This window comes from Patella vulgata, chromosome 6 (genome assembly GCF_932274485.2).
Source record: "Patella vulgata chromosome 6, xgPatVulg1.2, whole genome shotgun sequence".
Lineage (NCBI taxonomy): Eukaryota > Metazoa > Mollusca > Gastropoda > Patellidae > Patella > Patella vulgata.
Window position 1 is genome coordinate 23,156,131 of NC_065884.2, and position 19,694 is coordinate 23,175,824.

At 33.9% G+C, this 19,694-nt stretch overlaps 1 protein-coding gene across 1 annotated transcript in view; it reads right to left on the reverse strand.

Moving 5' to 3' along the window:
* Nucleotides 1–3,931: 3,931 nt before the first annotated feature.
* Nucleotides 3,932–19,694, reverse strand: part of LOC126824760 (golgin subfamily A member 3) — a 35,181-nt gene continuing 19,418 nt past the window's right edge. Inside the window, exons 8-14 of the mRNA XM_056101614.1 lie at nucleotides 16,648–16,862; nucleotides 15,326–15,604; nucleotides 14,991–15,107; nucleotides 14,044–14,169; nucleotides 12,406–12,635; nucleotides 11,088–11,201; nucleotides 3,932–8,110 (exon numbers count right to left, since the gene is read on the reverse strand). Coding sequence (XP_055957589.1) covers nucleotides 7,990–8,110; nucleotides 11,088–11,201; nucleotides 12,406–12,635; nucleotides 14,044–14,169; nucleotides 14,991–15,107; nucleotides 15,326–15,604; nucleotides 16,648–16,862 — 1,202 coding nt within the window. The 3' untranslated portion in view covers nucleotides 3,932–7,989. The remainder of the gene's footprint in view (nucleotides 8,111–11,087; nucleotides 11,202–12,405; nucleotides 12,636–14,043; nucleotides 14,170–14,990; nucleotides 15,108–15,325; nucleotides 15,605–16,647; nucleotides 16,863–19,694) is intronic.

Below are 19,694 nucleotides of genomic sequence, written 5' to 3' on the forward strand. Positions count from 1 at the left end.
TAGTGACCAGCGAAACTTCAAAACTAAGATTATAATCATTTGGCGCTTCTGTCGATCTATAGTTTATGTACAATTAATGTACAATTAATGTACAAAGGCGATATAAGCATGTAACAGTAAATATTGGGTCATATTAGAGGAAAAACCTTTGTTTTTCAAATTTGGTGTGAAGCGTTCGGGCCATGTGAGACTGATATCACGATCCATCGTTCTCTGACCTTTCCCGGAGTTACCCCCTTTCTCAAAACCTTGAGAACGCGATAGAGGATACAGTTTTTACTATATGTATTTTTTTTTCAAATTTGGTGTGAAGCATACGGATGAACACTATCAATATTCAGCATTATCCGCCGTTTTCCCGAGTTATTCTCCTTTCCCAAAACCCCGTGAACGCGATAGCAGCTACATTTTTTTTTCTCCAATTTTGTGTGACGGATTGTTGCTATGAGAGATCAAACTTTATCGATATTGAGTGTTCCGAGCCACCCACTTTTTTCCGAAACAGTGGTGTGAATTATCCCGCGAATTCTATTTCAGAATTATGCCCTCTTTTCCGAAAACATTGTGAACGTGATAAGGGATATACAGTTGTTGTGAAGCATTATATAAAACTGAGAGGATCAGGTCTATTGATTTTGAAATTTGGTGTGAAGCATTGGGATCGGATAGGATGAACCTTGTTGATTATCAGCACTCTAGAACTTTCTGTTCCACGATAGAAATTAGATTACTTGAGGATCAAATTTGATCAACATTCAATTTGTACTTTTGGATGAGCTGTTGTTTATTACTATCTTTTTTTCATGAGACATAGCTGCTGTGTGGGCGTATATCCACGTGACTATCTTACTAGATAACGTTACATCACATAGTCAGGCTAGATGGTTTTTTTTTGTTTTTTTCAAAATACAGTGGACCGGTTAAGACAGCGCGAGAATGCCTTGGAAATGGAGGATTACAGCATGTTAGTGGATCAAAAATACATGTTTAAGTTGATCAATATCCCTCAGCGTAGAGTTAAGATGTTCCGTTCAATTAATGTATTCTGTAAAAAATCGATCAGGGTATTCAAAAACTTTTCAGCACAATCTTGTATATAGTAAAATTACATTTCAATGAAAGTAATATAAAGGTTGATTTTTAAAATGTACAAAAATAAAATATGTCAAAGTTAAATAAATTATGTTGAAATGATATTGTTCTATTTTTCAAGCTTTTTATTGGATAGGTTTTTCAGCATGGTAGCTGAAGCTCCCAAATGTTTATTTGCTATAGAATGATAAATATTTGGTTCACATGGAAAATTTGCAATAGGTCTTGCCAATGGGGAATTGAACTTGGGCTATTTTTAGAGCAAAATTCGCTCAAAACTCAAAATTTTCTCAAGTTGCTAATGACTCTACTGGGCTCCACTACCCGCTCCCACCCCCGCCTTGCCACAGAATTGAATTATATAGCGGTTTATCGAGTCACAGAGTGATTGGTAGTCAAGGTATGTTTTATCCATTGACTACCTGCTCAGCTACATAATATTTTTTTTTGTATAACAACCTTTTGTAAAACAACTTTTTTTTGTGAGAAAAGTGTCATATTTATCGTCAGATGGTGCGACAGGATGGGCACTCAAAGCGCGAGATAATGATATACGTGATATCAAAATTAATGCTTTGCATCAATAATTAAATTGAATCACAATGTCATCGTATTAATTCATAATAAAAATTGACGTCAAACAGGATGTTGGATTTCTCTGTTTAAAAAGCTCAATGAGTATGTATATACGCCAAAATGACAGTAGAGACTATTTATTTCTCAAAAAATTTCAAGCCGAGGGGGGGGGGGGAGATACATTTTCTCAGGAATCTGGCAAACCCCCTCCTGCAAAAATTCCTGGACCCGCCCCTGCGTTACACCGTAATTTTGGCCGAGTTCTAATTTCGTGAAAATTGGACCAAAACTGCCGGACAGAATGGCCGCCCCTCATATAGGCGTACAAGCCAGGGGTGTGGGGATGGGGGCAGCTGGATTGGTTAATTGGAATAAGAGTCAGCCAGTTAGGCTTGTTAAACCACTTTGAAGTTCACGGGCTGGAATGGTAGAAAACGCGTTTGCGGTCTTCAAAGTTTCCAATTTTTATTTATTTATTTTTTTGTGGGGGTGGGGTAATCCGAATTTTTTCGGGCATTTCGAGTGCTACCCTCCAAACAGTTATTGAGCCCGTATACCTATGACCCCTCGTACACAAATAGTGTAAACATCTGGTATATAGAGAATCTCCTACCAGTCTTTTTTGATATCAAAAAATATCAACACAATTAAGTTGATAAAGTAACAAAAAACGAGGCTCTGCCGAGTTTTTTTTTTACTTTATCGACGAATGTTGATATTTTTTGATATCAAAAAAGACGAGTAGGAGATTTTATTTATCACCATATCCCTTCTTACATGCACAAATAGATAAATATAATTCTTTGCTGTAGATTTCACTTTTACTGAACATTACGGCGTAGTGATACATCATTTTTTGACAGCAATTCAACCATTGCAAAGTCCTTTATATTGACCCAGTGTTTCCATCAAGGTCAATTGAATAACAATAGTTCATTTTTAATTTAAAAAAAGTTATTCTTAATAAGAAATGAACTGTTCTTTGAAAATAAAAAAAAGTAGTTACTTTTCAACTGACCAATTAAATTCATGTAAGGAGATATCGCAGTAGATTATGAAATATATCACACAAGCGATATCTACTGTAGAATGTATTATTGGGTGATAAATCAAGCTTGTGGACCCTCTAGAGGTCACAATTTTGATCCGATTTTTATGAAACTTGAAATGCATGTTTATAACCCATAGATCCTGGTTCCTGTCGATATTTGCGCTTATGGCAAAGATCACTAATGGTTTCCCCATTGACTTTATAGTTAATTCTCGTCTCTTAGGCTGGCTCTAACTTTTTCCCAAATTTTCGTTGAGTAGAATGCTTTCTACCACAGATGGTGCAACCTCTTGCCCAAAAGCACGTACAAGGTTCTTCATGAAAAACTTAAGATACACAAGCTGGAAGTAGAGACAATTAAACATGCAATTTTCGGCCCTTCATTTCAACCTAACCAACCTCTCAACTCTTGTTCCGCCTCAAAATCATGAATATTCACCAAAACCTGGCAGAAAATTTAGTTTCAAACCCTTTTCTTCGATTCTACACCTCCCAACTCTTGTATCCTTCCGCCCCAAAATCATGAATATTCACCAAAACCTGGCAGAAAATGTATTTTCAAACCCTTTTCTTCGATTCTACACCTCTCAACTTTTGTATCCTTTCGCCTCAAAATCATGAATATACACCAAAACCTGGCAGAAAATTTATTTTCAAACTCTTTTCTTCGATTCTACACAAAATTCGCCATGCAAAACGGGTAAAAAGGAAAAGGGAGAGAAAGACTAAAAATAGTCCTGAATTATGGCCCCCTGCTTGTTCAAAAAATCACATTTTTAGCTTGCTGATTCTCTAGAGGTAACAATTTTTTTTTTTCCGATTTTAAAAACCGTTTAAATATATCACCATTCCACCATAATGAAGGTTGAATTAGAAAATTGAAATAAAACTGCCAAACAAAATGGCCGCTCTTTGTACGCAAATTGTGTAAAAGTATGCTTAATACAACGGTTGTGGACCCTCTAGAGGTCACAATTTTTTATCTGATTTTAATGAAACTTAAAACATATCTTTATATCCCAAAGATCTCAGTCCCTTTTGATATTTGCGGATTTCAGACCATAACTTTCTGGATTATTGCCCTTGATTGTACAGAAAATCGCTTTTGTTTTTAGCTTGTTCTCTATCCATCTCTTGCAAAATGTGGGCGTATCCTGTCTGGCAGCCGCTGGTTTCTGACCTAAAACAATGACATTCTAATTTTATTTTTCATTTTATTTCCCTCAAAATCAACAAATTATATACATATGTTGTGTAGTAAAGTAAAGGGTATATATATAAAGTTTTATTTAAAGGTAAAAATAATTTATATTTATAGTATATAGATACAGTATATTATATCACAAAGTATTACAACAGAGACATATGAATACAAGGATGAATCTTAGTTAAAAAAAAAAGGTAAATCAGCACTAATGAAGATAAATTGGAGCTAATTTACAATGTGACAATTCTAAGAAATACCCAATGTCTCTTGACAGAATGTGATATGAGAAGGCATTTGTCTAAGATCTTAAATTCAACATAGTGAATTCTATTTATTTGTCTCTCCAGAATGTGATATGAGAAGACATTTGCTAAAGATAGTGAATTCTATTTATTTGGCTAGATTCTAGAACTTGTCCACCCCTCCCCGTGTGACTATATCACTAAGGGTTAGAGCTCGGATTTAAGGTATTAAAACCAGCTACAGATTCTGGAATCACATCATTTATTTACTGGTTTATACATTTATGATATGGATGCAGTCAACCTACTTTTCAGGTTAAAGAAAAGAATTTTATTATTGCATATAATACCTTCAGTAGGTTTTAAGACTTTTAATGTAGTCTGTGTGATGCTGTAAGTCTGGGGGATACTCTAGATAAAACTGGGTTAGGTCAATTAGGCCATTAAGCTTATTTACATCTGATAAAATATGCATATTTGTGTACATGTAAACAAAATATGATTAAATACAAACAAACAGAACCTGACAAAATAAATAACAAACATACTATAATTATGCGTACATTAAACCTTCTACACTAAATGTGTATAATACACTAATACTACCATTATATCAAATATTCCACAGTCAATAACTGGTTCTAACTTTAAATGTCTTAATTTAACAACCATTTGATGATTCCACATCATGAAAAAAGTTTCTAGTAAAAAGTCTGCAATATGGTTTAAAAATAAAAATCAAACTAAATTATTTCTGTAAAAATTGACATATCAAAATAAAAGAGATTATTTAAACTATGTGTGTACCCCACAAAAGTTTCCTCTTGTGAATATGGGGATTTTTCATTAGAATTTTCATGTTTGTACTCATTTTACTAAGCCATAACTTTGTGTATGATTGTTCTATTTATATAAACCTTATTTTAAACATACATTATGTAAGACCTAAATCTGCCTATTGCAGGTTATCTTAATTATTAATTAGACATTAATTAACTTATCAAGACCATAATCAACTCCTGATAATCGCTAGCCTGTGATATTTGCTGGATTAGGATCTGATCTACTGCCCAACGCTCATTCTTTAGGCCTGAAATGTTATCTAAATTATTAATTAGACATTAATTAACTTATCAAGACCATAATCAACTCCCGATGTCATCGCTAGCCTGTGATATTTGCTGGATTAGGATCCAATCTGCTGCCCACCGCTCACTCATGATTAAATCAAAAAATGGATAATCGAGACTGTTTTTTTTATCTAACCGACTTTAGTAATGATGATCAAGGCTAGGCACAAAACTTAATCGCTAAATTCTCGGTTCAGAGTCGATCAATTTGACTGAAATTTTCAGCAAATTTCCTTTACAATATCTAGTTTTAACTATTATAGTGAGAACAGCCAGCTCTTTATCGAATCTCCATAATGTATTTTTAAATAATAGGAAGGGAACATACAAGAGAGATTTTAACGTCCACTTGACACAATCTAGGTCATTTCGGGACTAACATATGGTTCAATTTTATTTCAATAATTTGCTTGCTTGTAGGGGTCTTTAGCAGTGGGAGAAAACCGGAGGACCTGGAAAAAAACGAGGTTGGACGGCAACCCTACTCCTTGTCATATACAACGGGGAATCGAAACCACGCCAGTTGACTCAATGATAGACCTTATGATGCAACGCACACACGCTAACCATTCAGCCATCCAATCCAACCCCACCCCACACACCATAGAAATGATGGAAAATCAGTATTGTACTTAGTAGCAAACTCAAATTTAATAATCCCAGTGGATGGGACAGTAGTTTCAGATAGATCTACAAGTTGCAGTTAAAATTGTAAAATAATTTAATCTGTGTACTAATTATATTCATTGCCCTATGGTGAGTTGAAAATACTATCATGGTGCTCTCCCAATATTATAAGACTTGATAAACCCCATATTATATATTGTTTAATTTACATATATTACATGCTAAAGCCCCTCACACCAATAATAACCTATTTTATTTTATATGACATTATTTAAATAAAAGATGAAATCATTGAACTCTTAGTTATATGAATATAAACTCTATTCTTCCATATAAGTACAGAGAAATAAAGATAAAATAAATAAGTGATATGAGATCCATACAAATTCCATATTTTACAAAATTTAGATTTATATCATATAGTTTCATACATACAGCCCATACAGGTATTACAAACAAAATATATTTGTTACCAAACACTTTACTATAACATCTTTTAAGTTTTTAAGTTACCTAAAGAAGTCTAGTTTTTCTTTTTAGATAATTGACACATTTTAACAACATAAGTAGTAAATTTTTAAGAGGATGCATAAGCATGCTCTTTAATAATAAACTCATTTAATTTATTGTTAGCTTATGAGGTTATGATTTGATTTTTCATGGCCAATACATATATCATGCTTTCAGATAAAAATTAGTAAAGAGGGTCGAAAAGATGACCGAATTATGCTCTAGGGGACATCTTTAACAATCAAGCCAGAATACTACAAACATAATCATGTCCACTTTTGTATGAGGTAAAGGTGCTTAATTAACTAAACTAAATTTTCCACAACACAGTCCTTTACAAAACTCTTGTCTAGATGTGTTTTTGCATAAATTTTATAGAAAAAAAAAGTTCAAATAAAATTAAATAATAAACTCTAATTTGATTTTACTAGAAATTGTGACAGAAGTATTTATAATTATCACATTGACCTCAACAAAAATAATTGTGTAGATGTAACAATAAAGGCAGATTACATAAATTTCATAAGGCAGATTAAATGAACATTCGTGTAATTCTACTACTGTTGACAGCTTTCATTCTTTTCAGAAAAAATTTAGTAGCCAAAAAATTATTTACAAATAAAAAGAGCACAGTGTGATACAACCTTACATATTCATAACTTGATTTACCTATTTAAAAATATTACCTGTATTTTCCTAATTATGCTCAAACTAATCAACATACTACCTGTATGTACAACAAATTATTATAAAAGATCCAATTTTTGAAAAATTACAGTAGTTCAATTTATGTTATATCATAAAGTATAGATAATTTCATATACTCTTTTAAACTAATAGCAATAAAATTCAACATCTTTTTTACATGGGATTCAAACTTATATTTTTGACAGGTAAAATTTTTGTCATCTGATAGGATTAAATGACAATTATAAGGACAAATATTTGTTTATACTTGTATACATTTATTTATTTAAATCATTCTCTCAACATATATTAAAGGTATCCGATTGGAAACATATAAGCTGTAATAAGGTAACAATAAAATACTGTCCGTATATAAACAGGTTTTTAAAAAAAAAAAAAAATAGATGACTCTAGAAAACATTGCACATACAAAAGACCAATAATAGCAATTTTTAAATAAATATTTTGACATATTTCTAAAATGAGGAATGTTACTTTGTGTGATTTTTATAAAATAGCAGGAACAATGCAATAGCGATCGATATCTTTGTTAGCATTAATATTCATGCGATTAATAATTAGACTAGTAAAGTTTGCATAATTATAACAAAGCAATAATGCTAGATACAATGAAATAAATGATACAGCAACTTTTATGATGGCTGATTAAATAATAAATGGAGTCCATAATTGTTTTATCTTGGCAAACATTAACAAAGGGAATCGAAACTTAGATTCCCATCATACCCAATACTTTACTGCCACTTGTCTAAATTTCTAAATGTAAATATTCCCGTTTTTAAGAATCTGGGAATACATGAAACTTCCCCTACAAATAAACATTTAATCCCATATTTCCCCATGAAATTATTCCTCTTGTGCACCTTCTGTTGATATGGAAGCCGTCTCTGTTGTTAAGGAAGCGAATGTTGTATTAGCAACAGTTTTAACAACTTGCTGTAGTTCATGTACCTCTTTTTCTATATCACTGAAATAATAATACAGTAAGGTTAAAGTAGCTAAGTCTCTAACTCAATATCGTCCAAAGTCTTCGACATCGAAAACACAAATTATTTGTCAATTTAAATCAACATTGATGTTGTGATCTTCCCGGGAAAAGAATGTCTTCCAATGTCCAATATTTAAGTGAAAATAAATATTTTACCAGTGGTACACGAATCATGTACCATAATGCATTTCAGTCCCATTTCTAACAAGGGACTCGAAGAACGAGGCTAGACATATTCCACAAGTCATGTCAAACAGTGCCGGCATTCTTATCTGGAGAGCATGTGCAATACTATGTAGCCTGGAATAACCAGACACTAGAGATCGCCATTCGGTTGAGACTTCTGGCGTATTTTGCTGAATATAACTGATTTGAAATTAGTGTCAATTTCTAGGTCCCAAATATTAGCAATTTAGCTTCTTTAAGATAGTCAGTCTTCTGCTGTTGTGTAACAAAGTACTCTATAACTTTTATCAAATTGAACTTGTTGACCTCCAGCTGTTTTGATAATATATATAATATTTACCTTTCAACTCTGTATGCACTTTTCTTAAGTCATGATTGTGTTGTAATTAAACATGTAATTAATTCAATAAGTCATTTACGGGCTGCACATGATCTGTATACATTCATATTACGTACAAACCGGCGTATGGACTCAGCCGCTGCCTTGGCAGAGAGGCAGAATTGTGGATTTGATATAGTTATATGTGTTCCTGTTGCAGTCTAGTTCCCGATGTAGTCTAGTTCCTGTATAGTCTAGTTTTTGGAGTATTGATGTAGTTGTGCTATATTCTGTTCCGATGTAAATAAACCATATATTTACGAAACTGATTTCTGTTACCACTAAGATAGTGTTACAGTTGTTATGCACCCAGAAATCAACCTGGGTGACGGCCAAATTAGTTGTTTATTCACACTTGGTAGGTATGATACAGTCAGTTGTTAACATATTTTTGGAAATGAAATGAGAAGAGAGAAATGGTGTTTAACGTCCACTCGACACAAACTAGGTCATTTCGGGACTAACATATGGTTCAATTTTATTTCAATATTTGCTTGCATGTAGGGGTCTTTAGCAGTAGGAGCAAACCGGAGGACCCAGAGAAAACCCCTGAGGTTGGACAGGCGACCCTACTCCTTGTCACATACAACCAGGGAATCGAAACCACGCCAGTTGACTCATGATACAGTGTGCACACGCTAACCATTCGGCCATCCCCCCTCCCCCGGAAATGAAATGAAATGGGGTTCAACATCCTACTCTTCTGCATGAAATAAATAAGCTAATGGAAGATCGGCATATGCCATAAAGTGTGTTATGAGTCCAAAATTATGACTGGTTAATAGGCCGATCAACAACCAGTACATAACGACGTAACAAAATCAGTTAGGATTAACCAGAGCTCTAAAAATATTACCGTAAAGTGTCTGGTGACAAACGCACCTACATTAGGTCAGAACGTGTGAAATGTACTACGCTCTATGAACTAGTACATAACAGAATATTGCAGAGAATCTAATTATGTGATAAATAAGGCTATCCAAAATAGCTCCAATGTAAACATTTGGTAATCACCGTGCACGTGGAATCTCTTGGACACACAGCAGATCAAAGAGAAGGGTTGTCATGTTATGTATTGTGTTTAAAAAAAACTGGACAGAAATACGACATGTACTATTTTGATAAAATAAAAAAATTATAGAATTTCTTCACAAAAATGGATAAATATCAAATAATTATTGGTACATGTTTATAGAATTTATATCGGAGATTTGTGTCAAAGAATTTTCGTTCAAATAGCAAGTTTAAGCGACGGACAAATTACCTATGCGAGTATCATCGTTCCTTCCCAATGCATCCAAGGGTAAATTTTTACGTGAAATCAGCACTTAAAAACACTAGAATTCTATTTTAAAGAGGTCACCCTGGTTAAGTCATGTAAATTCCCTACATTTTACTCAGGAGAGATTGGATAGGACGATGAGAATGGACACACTCTTGTCAAAAGACTCAAGTCGTCAGTCTCAATATAGTCTCGGTCACCCAGAACCTCCTAGTCTTCAACGTATGGTGGGTCTGGGACTGTTGTCAATATTTGATGAAAAGCTCCATTGCCCATGCGTAACCGTGAGTTTGGTTTTTAATGTAGTCAATTATCAAGTTTCTTTGGCGAAGTCAAGTAAGAGTTGCACCATTTTCGCAATAAATCCCATAATTCTTGCATTAATGTAACAAACATGAATCATGGTGACGAATTAGGATTAATTTAAAAAACTTAGGTATGGTCCATGAAGAGAGAAATTTTACAATAAAAAAAATTATGGATATTGAACTGGCAATGCAACCAAATGAGTTTTCTGAAATGGCATTCTTATATTAATTCCATGGGCGTCAAAATCTTGTTTTAGGACTACTTACCTCGCTTAGATTTTGTTTATGATATGTAAAAGACCGGATAATCTAGCCAATGACCTATTATTCTCAAATGTTGACAACACATCCAGACTAATATTCGTAGAATATTTTTCTGGATGATATAGATTAATCTCAATACAGCAATGGCTAGAGAGGGATTTCTAGGGCAATTACTTCAGGAATATGAAATCCCTTGTGAAAGAAATGAAATGAAATGAAATGGGCTTTAACGTACTACTGTTCTGCACCTAAACTGGGCTAATGAAGACGGGCATACGCCATACTCTTATATCGAATTCCAACTGCCAAGGGATCTTTTACGTGCACGCCAATATGTACACGGGACCTCGGTTTTTCGTCCCATCCAAACGACTAAACAGCTGTCCTTGTCAGGCCCTCGTCCTGCATCACTGACAAGGGGAAAGAAATAATTAGCGATAAGTCTGGAACCAGCAGCGCATTAGAAATTTTTGGATTATTCTGTTTACATGCTTTATAAATGTTGATATATTATTATTATTATAACTGTCTACTAACCTGGCTGTTTGATTAGAACTATGTATATTAGTTGTATGTACTTCCATTGACATCTGTAAACCATTGATCTGAGATTTTAATGATATTAAACATGACTGAAGATTGTCTAATGGCCTGAAATAAAAATATAAAGGTACATACATAACAAGAGAAAAAAGATAAAGGTACATGTATAACAACAGAAAATGATAAAGGACAAGAGAAAATGATCAAGGCATAACAAGAGAAAAAGGAAATAGTAATACATCCGACCTCTGAATACTCCGGAACTGTGTGAAATCCAACATCATTTTCATGTCCCGATTTATTTCCTTATTATTTCAGCCAAAAAATCTTTGAGTAATCTGTACTCTAAATATTCTGAATTACGACATCAATCAGCCGTCCCGTCACATGATTTCCATTGAATCAACACTGTATAATCAGGCCTTCAATCGGCGGGTGTGAAGCCACAAAAGATTAACAAGAATTACCAATCAATTATCGGTGAGATTAAAACTCGCTCGCGTAGGTCTTTGTTGATTACTTTGATAATTTTATAATCTTTTGTAAGACAGTTGTGACAAATACTAAAGAATACCCACGAATTTTCCCACGAATTATTCAGTCATAGAAATATTCCTAGCACCTGTTGGAAATATTCGTTGCGCATGCAGATTGAACCTGAATATCTAAGTTTGTTCACCCTATGGATCTATCCGAACCGTGTGACGACGACCTGGAGATAGAACGACAGATTATCAATGAACACGCGACACCAAAGAGAGAAATGAGGTTTAACCTCCACTCGACACAAACTAAGTCATTTCGGGACTAACATATGGTTTAATTTTATTTCAATAATTCGCTTGTGCAGGGGTCTTTAGCAGTTGGAGGAAACCGGAGGACCCGGAGAAAACCCACGAGGTTGGAAGGCGACCCTACTCCTTGTCACGTACCTGGGGATTCGAAGCTACATTATAATAATACTTCCGGTTTTCGAAATTACAATAATACTTCCGGTTTTGAGACAACTGAACTGAGTATTCCAACACTCTGTGTAATCCGACATATTGTAACGATCCCTTACAGTGTTTTATCAAATAAACTAGTTACTGTTTTGTAAGAATCAAAATTCACTCTTAATTGCATTAATTGCATAACCCATGTTTTTCATTGATTTTCAGCTACCTCGTTTATTCACAGTACCAGACTGTTTTACGGTATGGAAAGGGAATTAGGTTAAATATCATCAGCAATATGTACCTACGATTATTCTGATTCAAAATGAACACAAGTCAATTTTATCAGGACTTTATTTAAAGATGATAACACTTACCTGCTTTCTAACGTCCGTATTGCTGTCTGTTCTAGTAATGTTTCTATAGCATCAAAATCATAATTAGGTTCAGGTAATACCATAGTATCTTCTACATTAACCTGTATTCCTTTATCTAACATTAAACCATTTTCTTTACATTCTTCTATACACTCATTGTCATCCTTTTCTTCCATACCTGAGTCAATGCTTTTCAATTTATCTTTTTTGGAATTCAACTTTTTGGTTAACTACATTAATAGAAGACATTTTAATAAGTTTAATTCAAAATGTAAAAATAGCTTAAAACCAGGAAAGGAACATACGTAACTAATGTACGAAAATTAATTGGTGGCTAGCTTTTTTTTCGCACGTATACAGTGAATGGCCATTTTGCTCAGTAATCCCAGCCAGAATTTGGCTATTTTCTAAATTTGCGTTAAAGTTTAAAATATTTGTTTTAGAACTGAAACAAATTAACTATTAGTCAATCCCAACGCTAAAAACATCAACAGAATTGATTGTGTATATCCGAAATAGACACGACCGACGCACAAAATAGTGCCAAGATATGGCAGCCTCTATACAACTATTCGCAGACGCTGTCATTGAAGAAGACGTCAATTCTATGAGTTGTAGATGTTATTTTTGTGAAAAATCATTGGAAGAAGAGAGAACATGTTGGGACTGGACGAATTATATAGTCTTTATGAGTGCAAAGGAAACAATGCTGAAGATAAATCTATTGTTTACAATGTAACGTGTTGTTGACCTCATGACCTGTTGACGTCAATGTCATGACCTGTGATGTGTAGATCACGTGATATGGATATCATGGCTATTGACTGTGTCTGAAATACTTCTCAGCAGGTAGAGTGTCTCAGATGTTCAGAATGGGAAAGGAATGGAGTGGAGATTAAAGCGATATAGGTTATCAAATCACTACCAACAATCATAATAAGCATTCTAGCACTTAAAATAATAATACTGAAATAATAGCAAAATTACCCTCTAGTTTTCATTTTTAGAAATTGGGTTTAATATCCACCCGATACAAACTAGGTCATTTTGGGACTAACATATGGTTTAATTTTATTTCAATAATTCGCTTGCGCATAGGGGTCTTTAGCCGTGGGAGCAAACCGGAGAACCGAGAGAAAACCCACGAGGTTGGACAGACGACCCTACTCCTTGTCACTTACATCCGGGGAATCAAAACCACGTTCATTGACTCAATGACAGACTTTATGATACAGCGCACACACGCTAACCATTCAGCCATCCCCCCCCCCACCAAGTTTTCTATACACTCCATGTAATTGGCGAAGTTCGGAGTTAGCGTTTCAACTTGAAAATGATATATTTGCTAATTTCTCAACTCACAATAGTGAATTATATGCTTGAAAGTTAATGAGACCAGAAGTGAGTGACATTTAAATTATAGCAATACCAAGTATTAACTGACCTACCATCTAAGTAATCACTGTGGATTATCTTATTGTTTTGAGGGGTGTTTAATTTAACGATATACAGGATGGACCAAATAAATGTTAACCATTCTGATTGTACACTACTTTTTTTTAAATGTGAATATTTTAATAATTTTTTTCAGAAAAATGTCACAGAAGCATGAAGTTTTGATTGGAGACTATTATATACCTTGTGATACTGAACTGAAGACTTTAAGGCACTGCGTAGTTCAGTCACCCGTGACTTTTGGTCAGTTTTCTCTTTTTTGGCACTTGAAAGTTCTTTTTGTAATTCTTCTATTTCTAACTGTTTGTCCTGTTGATTAAAAAATAAAACATATAATCTGAAAGTTAGTATAACTAATATCAACCAATATTTAAAAAAAAATATATATGCAAAAAATATCCAACCAAGCCTCAGCCCATCTTGGCATCATCTGTTATGTAAAAATAGAAAAACGGGTAACAAATAGACAGAAAGAGCGGCCTTGATGTTGGCGTAATATGTCGTCATTTTGTTCTGGCTGTTGGTCAACTATTGACTTGAGTACACGATTGAGGCTACTTCTTTTCTATCCACATTTTGTGGGAAACATTGACTTTCGGCTCCAGATTTATGCCCCATTTCTGATAACCTTGTGAAATTCGCAATACAGGCTACACTTATTAACAGATCTGTTAAGAATTTGTTGTGATGCAATGAAGAATAAATATACAGTATCATACTGTGATAACAATGAAATGAAATGAAGTGGCGTTAAACGTCCTACTGTTCTGCTCCGAACACGGCTAATGAAGACGGCATACGCCATACAGTGTGCTACGAGGGAAATTTTGCCTGGACAGCGGCACTACGGCCTTCTCTTATATCGAATTCCAACTGTCAAGGGATCTTTTATGTGCACGCCAATGTGTACACGGAACCTCAGTTTTTTTTTTTCCCATCCGAACGATTAGACAGCTGTACGTTCTTGTCAGGCCCTCCGTCCTGCATCACTGACAAGGGAGAACCACGCCGGAAAATCTGGATAAACTTTCTCGGTCAATGCAGGGATCGAACACTCGACCTCCAGGCTAGCGAGCCAGCGTCTTACCCACTAAGCCACCGTGACCCCCTGTGATAATAAACAATCTTACTTTTATAGTTTGTCGTAGAAGATCAATTTCTGTTTGTTGTCTTTTTTCAACTGATTTCACCTGTTCATGTGCAAATTCTACTTCCTTATTCTTCTGACTAATCTGCCATTCTAAACTCTGTAATAATAATAATAATGGAAAACTATAAACTGTTTATATTAAGCTTATATGACAGATTGAAATCACACCTCTTGTAGAATCCTTTACAACCTCTAAACAAATTCACTTAATATTCCATGCAAAGCATGCAGAATATTTCTAGCTCCAAAAGTCCCTTGACAAATTTTTTTCTAAACAGAATAATCTTTAGCAACTCAATTAAATATCCGACAAACCTCCATTTGTTCATGTATTAATGGATTTCTAGCTAAATTATCTGCTAACTCTCTCTGTATGTGTTCTAATTCTAGCTGAAGACTCTTCTTCTCTGACTGAAGAGACTGGACTTCCGCTTTGTGGGCAACTGAGGAGTCTCTATTGTTATCTAGCTCTGTCTGTAATTTCTCTACTTCCTGTTCATGAAGCTCCACCTGCTGTTTCAGTAATTCTTGTTCTCGTTTAAATTCTTCTTGGTGTTTTTTAAGTTTTTTATTTTCAGTAATTTTCACCCCAATCTGGGAAAATAAATTTTTTTGTAAATTTAATTCAAAACCAAATTTGTATTTCTGATCAGGTAAATTGGATACATTCGCCTTGACATAAAAAAAGGGGTTATAATGCAAAAAGGCAATACACAACACTGATGTGCTGTATGTATTACATTTTATAAGTAGGTGCATGTTTGGATACTTCATGATGCTTTTTAATACTACATGTATGTAACAAAAAATCAACACACAATGTGCAACCTATTACCAATTGCCTCAATTTCTATACCCATTTCTGTTCTAAGAAACAGTGGTTCATAAAACTTAAAACTTAACAACCTTTAAAACAGTAAGGCTGAGGTTTCCCACTTCTTCGTAAGGCAGGGTACAATAAAATGAAAACAACTTCAAAACAACCAACACTGATTAATTAGATGGTAAATTAATCAATGCTGTTTATAAAAAAAATGATGACATTATTTCACAATGATGTGTCACTTGTTTGTTAAACTCACAAAAAGTCAATGAGGCCATCACCTAAGAAAAAAACACAAGTTTGATGGGTCACATTAAAGCTACAATTTCATATTTTTAAGTTATATTTTTAAAATTTATTAAAATAAAGCCTTAAAATAGATGGTATCCATAAACAGTCCTACTTTGTTAAAGAATAATCCTATTAATCCTATAATTCACTATTGCCAGCTGAGAAATTGGCAAAAATATCATTTTCAGCTTCAAATTCAAATGTTTGAACATAGCTATTCGATGGAGGTAATAGGAAAACAAGGGAGGTAATTGTGTTATTATTTCCTGTGTCAATGATTTTTAAGGGTGGGAAATAATGCCCATGATCAAATAATAGTGAATTGATAACATATTGAGCAAAAGACATAGAAATAATTATGTTTTGACTTTCTTAGAAAATATGAAATTCTCGCTTTAATTTCAATATATACAGATTTACATCGACATTAAATTCATGTCCCTTGTCTCACAGTATTTTTGTGTAGAAATTTCATTCATTCGTCTTTAAATCAATGTGTCATTTTAAATTGATTGTAATCTACCTGTTTTCTAAGGTCTCTTTGACTGTTCTTCTCTTTTTGGAGGCTCATTTCTAGAGTTTGTACTCTTTTAAGGTAATCTTCAGTTGACATGTCTTTGTCTTTATTAGAATCTAAGAGATGAGCCTGTAATTCAACAAGACTAGATTCTCGTCTAGCCAGTGCCTCTTCCAACTGACCAACATGTTGTTTTAAAGATGTATTGTTCTGTATTAATCCTGTAAAACAATCAATAAACTCTACCTAGTCATGTATTAAAACATATAAACTTCTCAACAAGGGTTCTCAATAATCATAAAGGCCATGATTATGCCAAATTGAAAAGACCAGTAACTGCATAAGTATTTTTTCATCATCCCTTTCTCAAATACAGGACATTTGAAGATAATATGAAAACTACACTTGAGTACAGATACAGCCATTGACCTATATAGACAATTTCAAACTATTTTGAATGTCTCAAACTCAAAGTCTAAAATCTTCCATGTGCCTGGTTTGCTTAGAAGACTACAAACAATGATTATTTATAAGTCTAAAATCTTCCATGTGCCTGGGTTGCTTAGAAGACTACAAACAATGATTATTTATAAATAAAATGTGCTTAGACTACAAAAAATGATTATCTATAAACAATAAGTGCTGAGACTACAAACAATGATTGTTTATAAACAATAAGTGCTAAGACTACAAACAATGATTATTTATAAACAATACATGCTAAAACAACAAAAGAATGATTATTTATAAATAATAAAGTCAAAATATAACTTCTAGAATCATGTCAAAATTATTAAAAGTTCAGAGAATGGAATCTTGTGTGTCTATCAAACAAATTTACTGTCATACTTCTGAGTAAGCTTATCATCACTTTTGCCAATCTTGACATGGCTGCCAACAACAAAATAATGATTATTTATAAATAATAAAGTCAAAATATAACTTCTAGAATCAAGTCAAAATTACTAAAAGTTCAGAGAATGGAATCTTGTGTGTCTATCAAACAAATTTACTGTCATACTTCTGAGTAAGCTTATCATCACTTTTGCCAATCTTGACATGGCTGCCAATTACTGTCTAGAGTAGTTTCCCTTAGAAAGAGCAATTTAATTGTCTAAAATCTCATTCTATTCTTCAACATTTTATGAGGAGAATACCCCCAAAATTAATGTTCATAATATGAAAGAATTTTAAAGCACAGCTAAAATGGTTTTTTAAATTTATTTTTCAAAACAATATGTTCATTTACCAATATGTTTATTTACCCTGAATAAGAATTGGAAAATAGTCTGGGCTTATCAATTGCTTTGGTTATAGATCTTTACAGAAAATTTATTGTTCAAAAGTTACCTAAAATAGGACCCTTTTAATGTTTTGAAAAAAGCCAAGTAGCAATGTTATCAGAGGGTAATTCTGGACTAATATTAAAACACCAAACCAGGAATTATGAAACAGAGATTGCTATAACCACCAAAAAGGATCATTCTTCAACACAGCTGTAAAATCTGAAGAATCCAATGTTTCACACAAGTATGCTTTAATAATTATTTTTTGAAATTATTTGGGATTTGTCAGTTTTCTGGAGCTCTTGAACTAAAACCAAAATGTTGACAAGTGATACTAGTAATGAACAAATGTAAAAATATGTAAAACCAGCAGCTGCCAGGCAGAATACGCCCACATTTTCGAGAGATGGATAGAGAACAAGCTAAAAAGAAAGTGATTTTTCCTACAATCAAGGGCCATAATTCAGGAAATTAAAATTTGATATGCGCAAATATCGAAAGGAACCGAAATCTTTGGGTTATAAACTTACATTTCAAGTTTCAACAAAATCGGATAAAAATTGTGACCTCTATAGGGTCCACAACCTTGATATACCATATTTTTAAGCTATTTGAGAACGACGGGCGGCCATTTTGTCTGTCAGTTTTGGGCCGATTTTCACGAAATTCGAACTTAGCCGTCCTTAGGGTGTAACGGTGATATAATAATACGTTTTTTTAAATTGGATAAAAATTGTGACCTCTATAGGATCCACAAGCTAAATTCAGGAAGTTATGGTCCGATATGCGGGAATGTCGAAAGGAACTGAGATCTTTGTGTTATAAACTTACATTTCAAGTTTCAACAAAATCGGATAACCAGCGGCTGCCAGGCATGATACGCCCACATTTTCGAGAGATGGAAAGAGAACAAGCTAACAAGAAAGTGATTTTTCCTACTATCAAGGGCCATAATTCAGGAAATTACAATTCAATATGCGCGAATATCAAAAGGAACTGAGATCTTTGTGTTATAAACTTACATTTCAAGTTTCAACAAAATCGGATAAAAATTGTGACCTCTATAGGGTCCACAACCTTGATATACCATATCTTTACGCTATTTGAGAACGAACGGCGGCCATTTTGTCTGTCAATTTTGGGCCGATTTTCACGAAATACGAACTCAACCCTCCTTAGGGTGTAACGGTGATATAATAATACGTTTTTTTAAATCGGATAAAAATTATGACCTCTATAGGGTCCACAAGCTAAAAATGCGATTTTTCGTACAATCAGGGGCCATAATTCAGGAAGTTACAGTCCGATATGCGCGAAGATCGAAAGGAACCGAGATCTTTGGGTTATAAACTTACATTTCAAGTTTCAAAAAAATCGGATAAAAATTGTGACCTCTATAGGGTCCACAACCTTGATATACCATATTTTTACGCTATTTGAGTACGAACGGCGGCCATTTTGTCTGTCAATTTCGGGCCGATTTTCACGAAATTCGAACTCAGCCTTCCTTAGGGTGTAACGAAGATATATTAGAACGGTTTTTTAAATCGGATAAAAATTATGACCTCTATAGGGTCCACAAGCTAAAAACACGATTTTTGGTACAATCAGGGGCCATAATTCAGGAAGTTACGGTCCGATATGCGCGAATATCGAAAGGAACCGAGATCTTTGTGTTATCAACTTAGATTTCAAGTTTCAACAAAATCGGATAAAAATTGTGACCTCTATAGTGTCCACAACATTGATATACCATATTTTTACGCT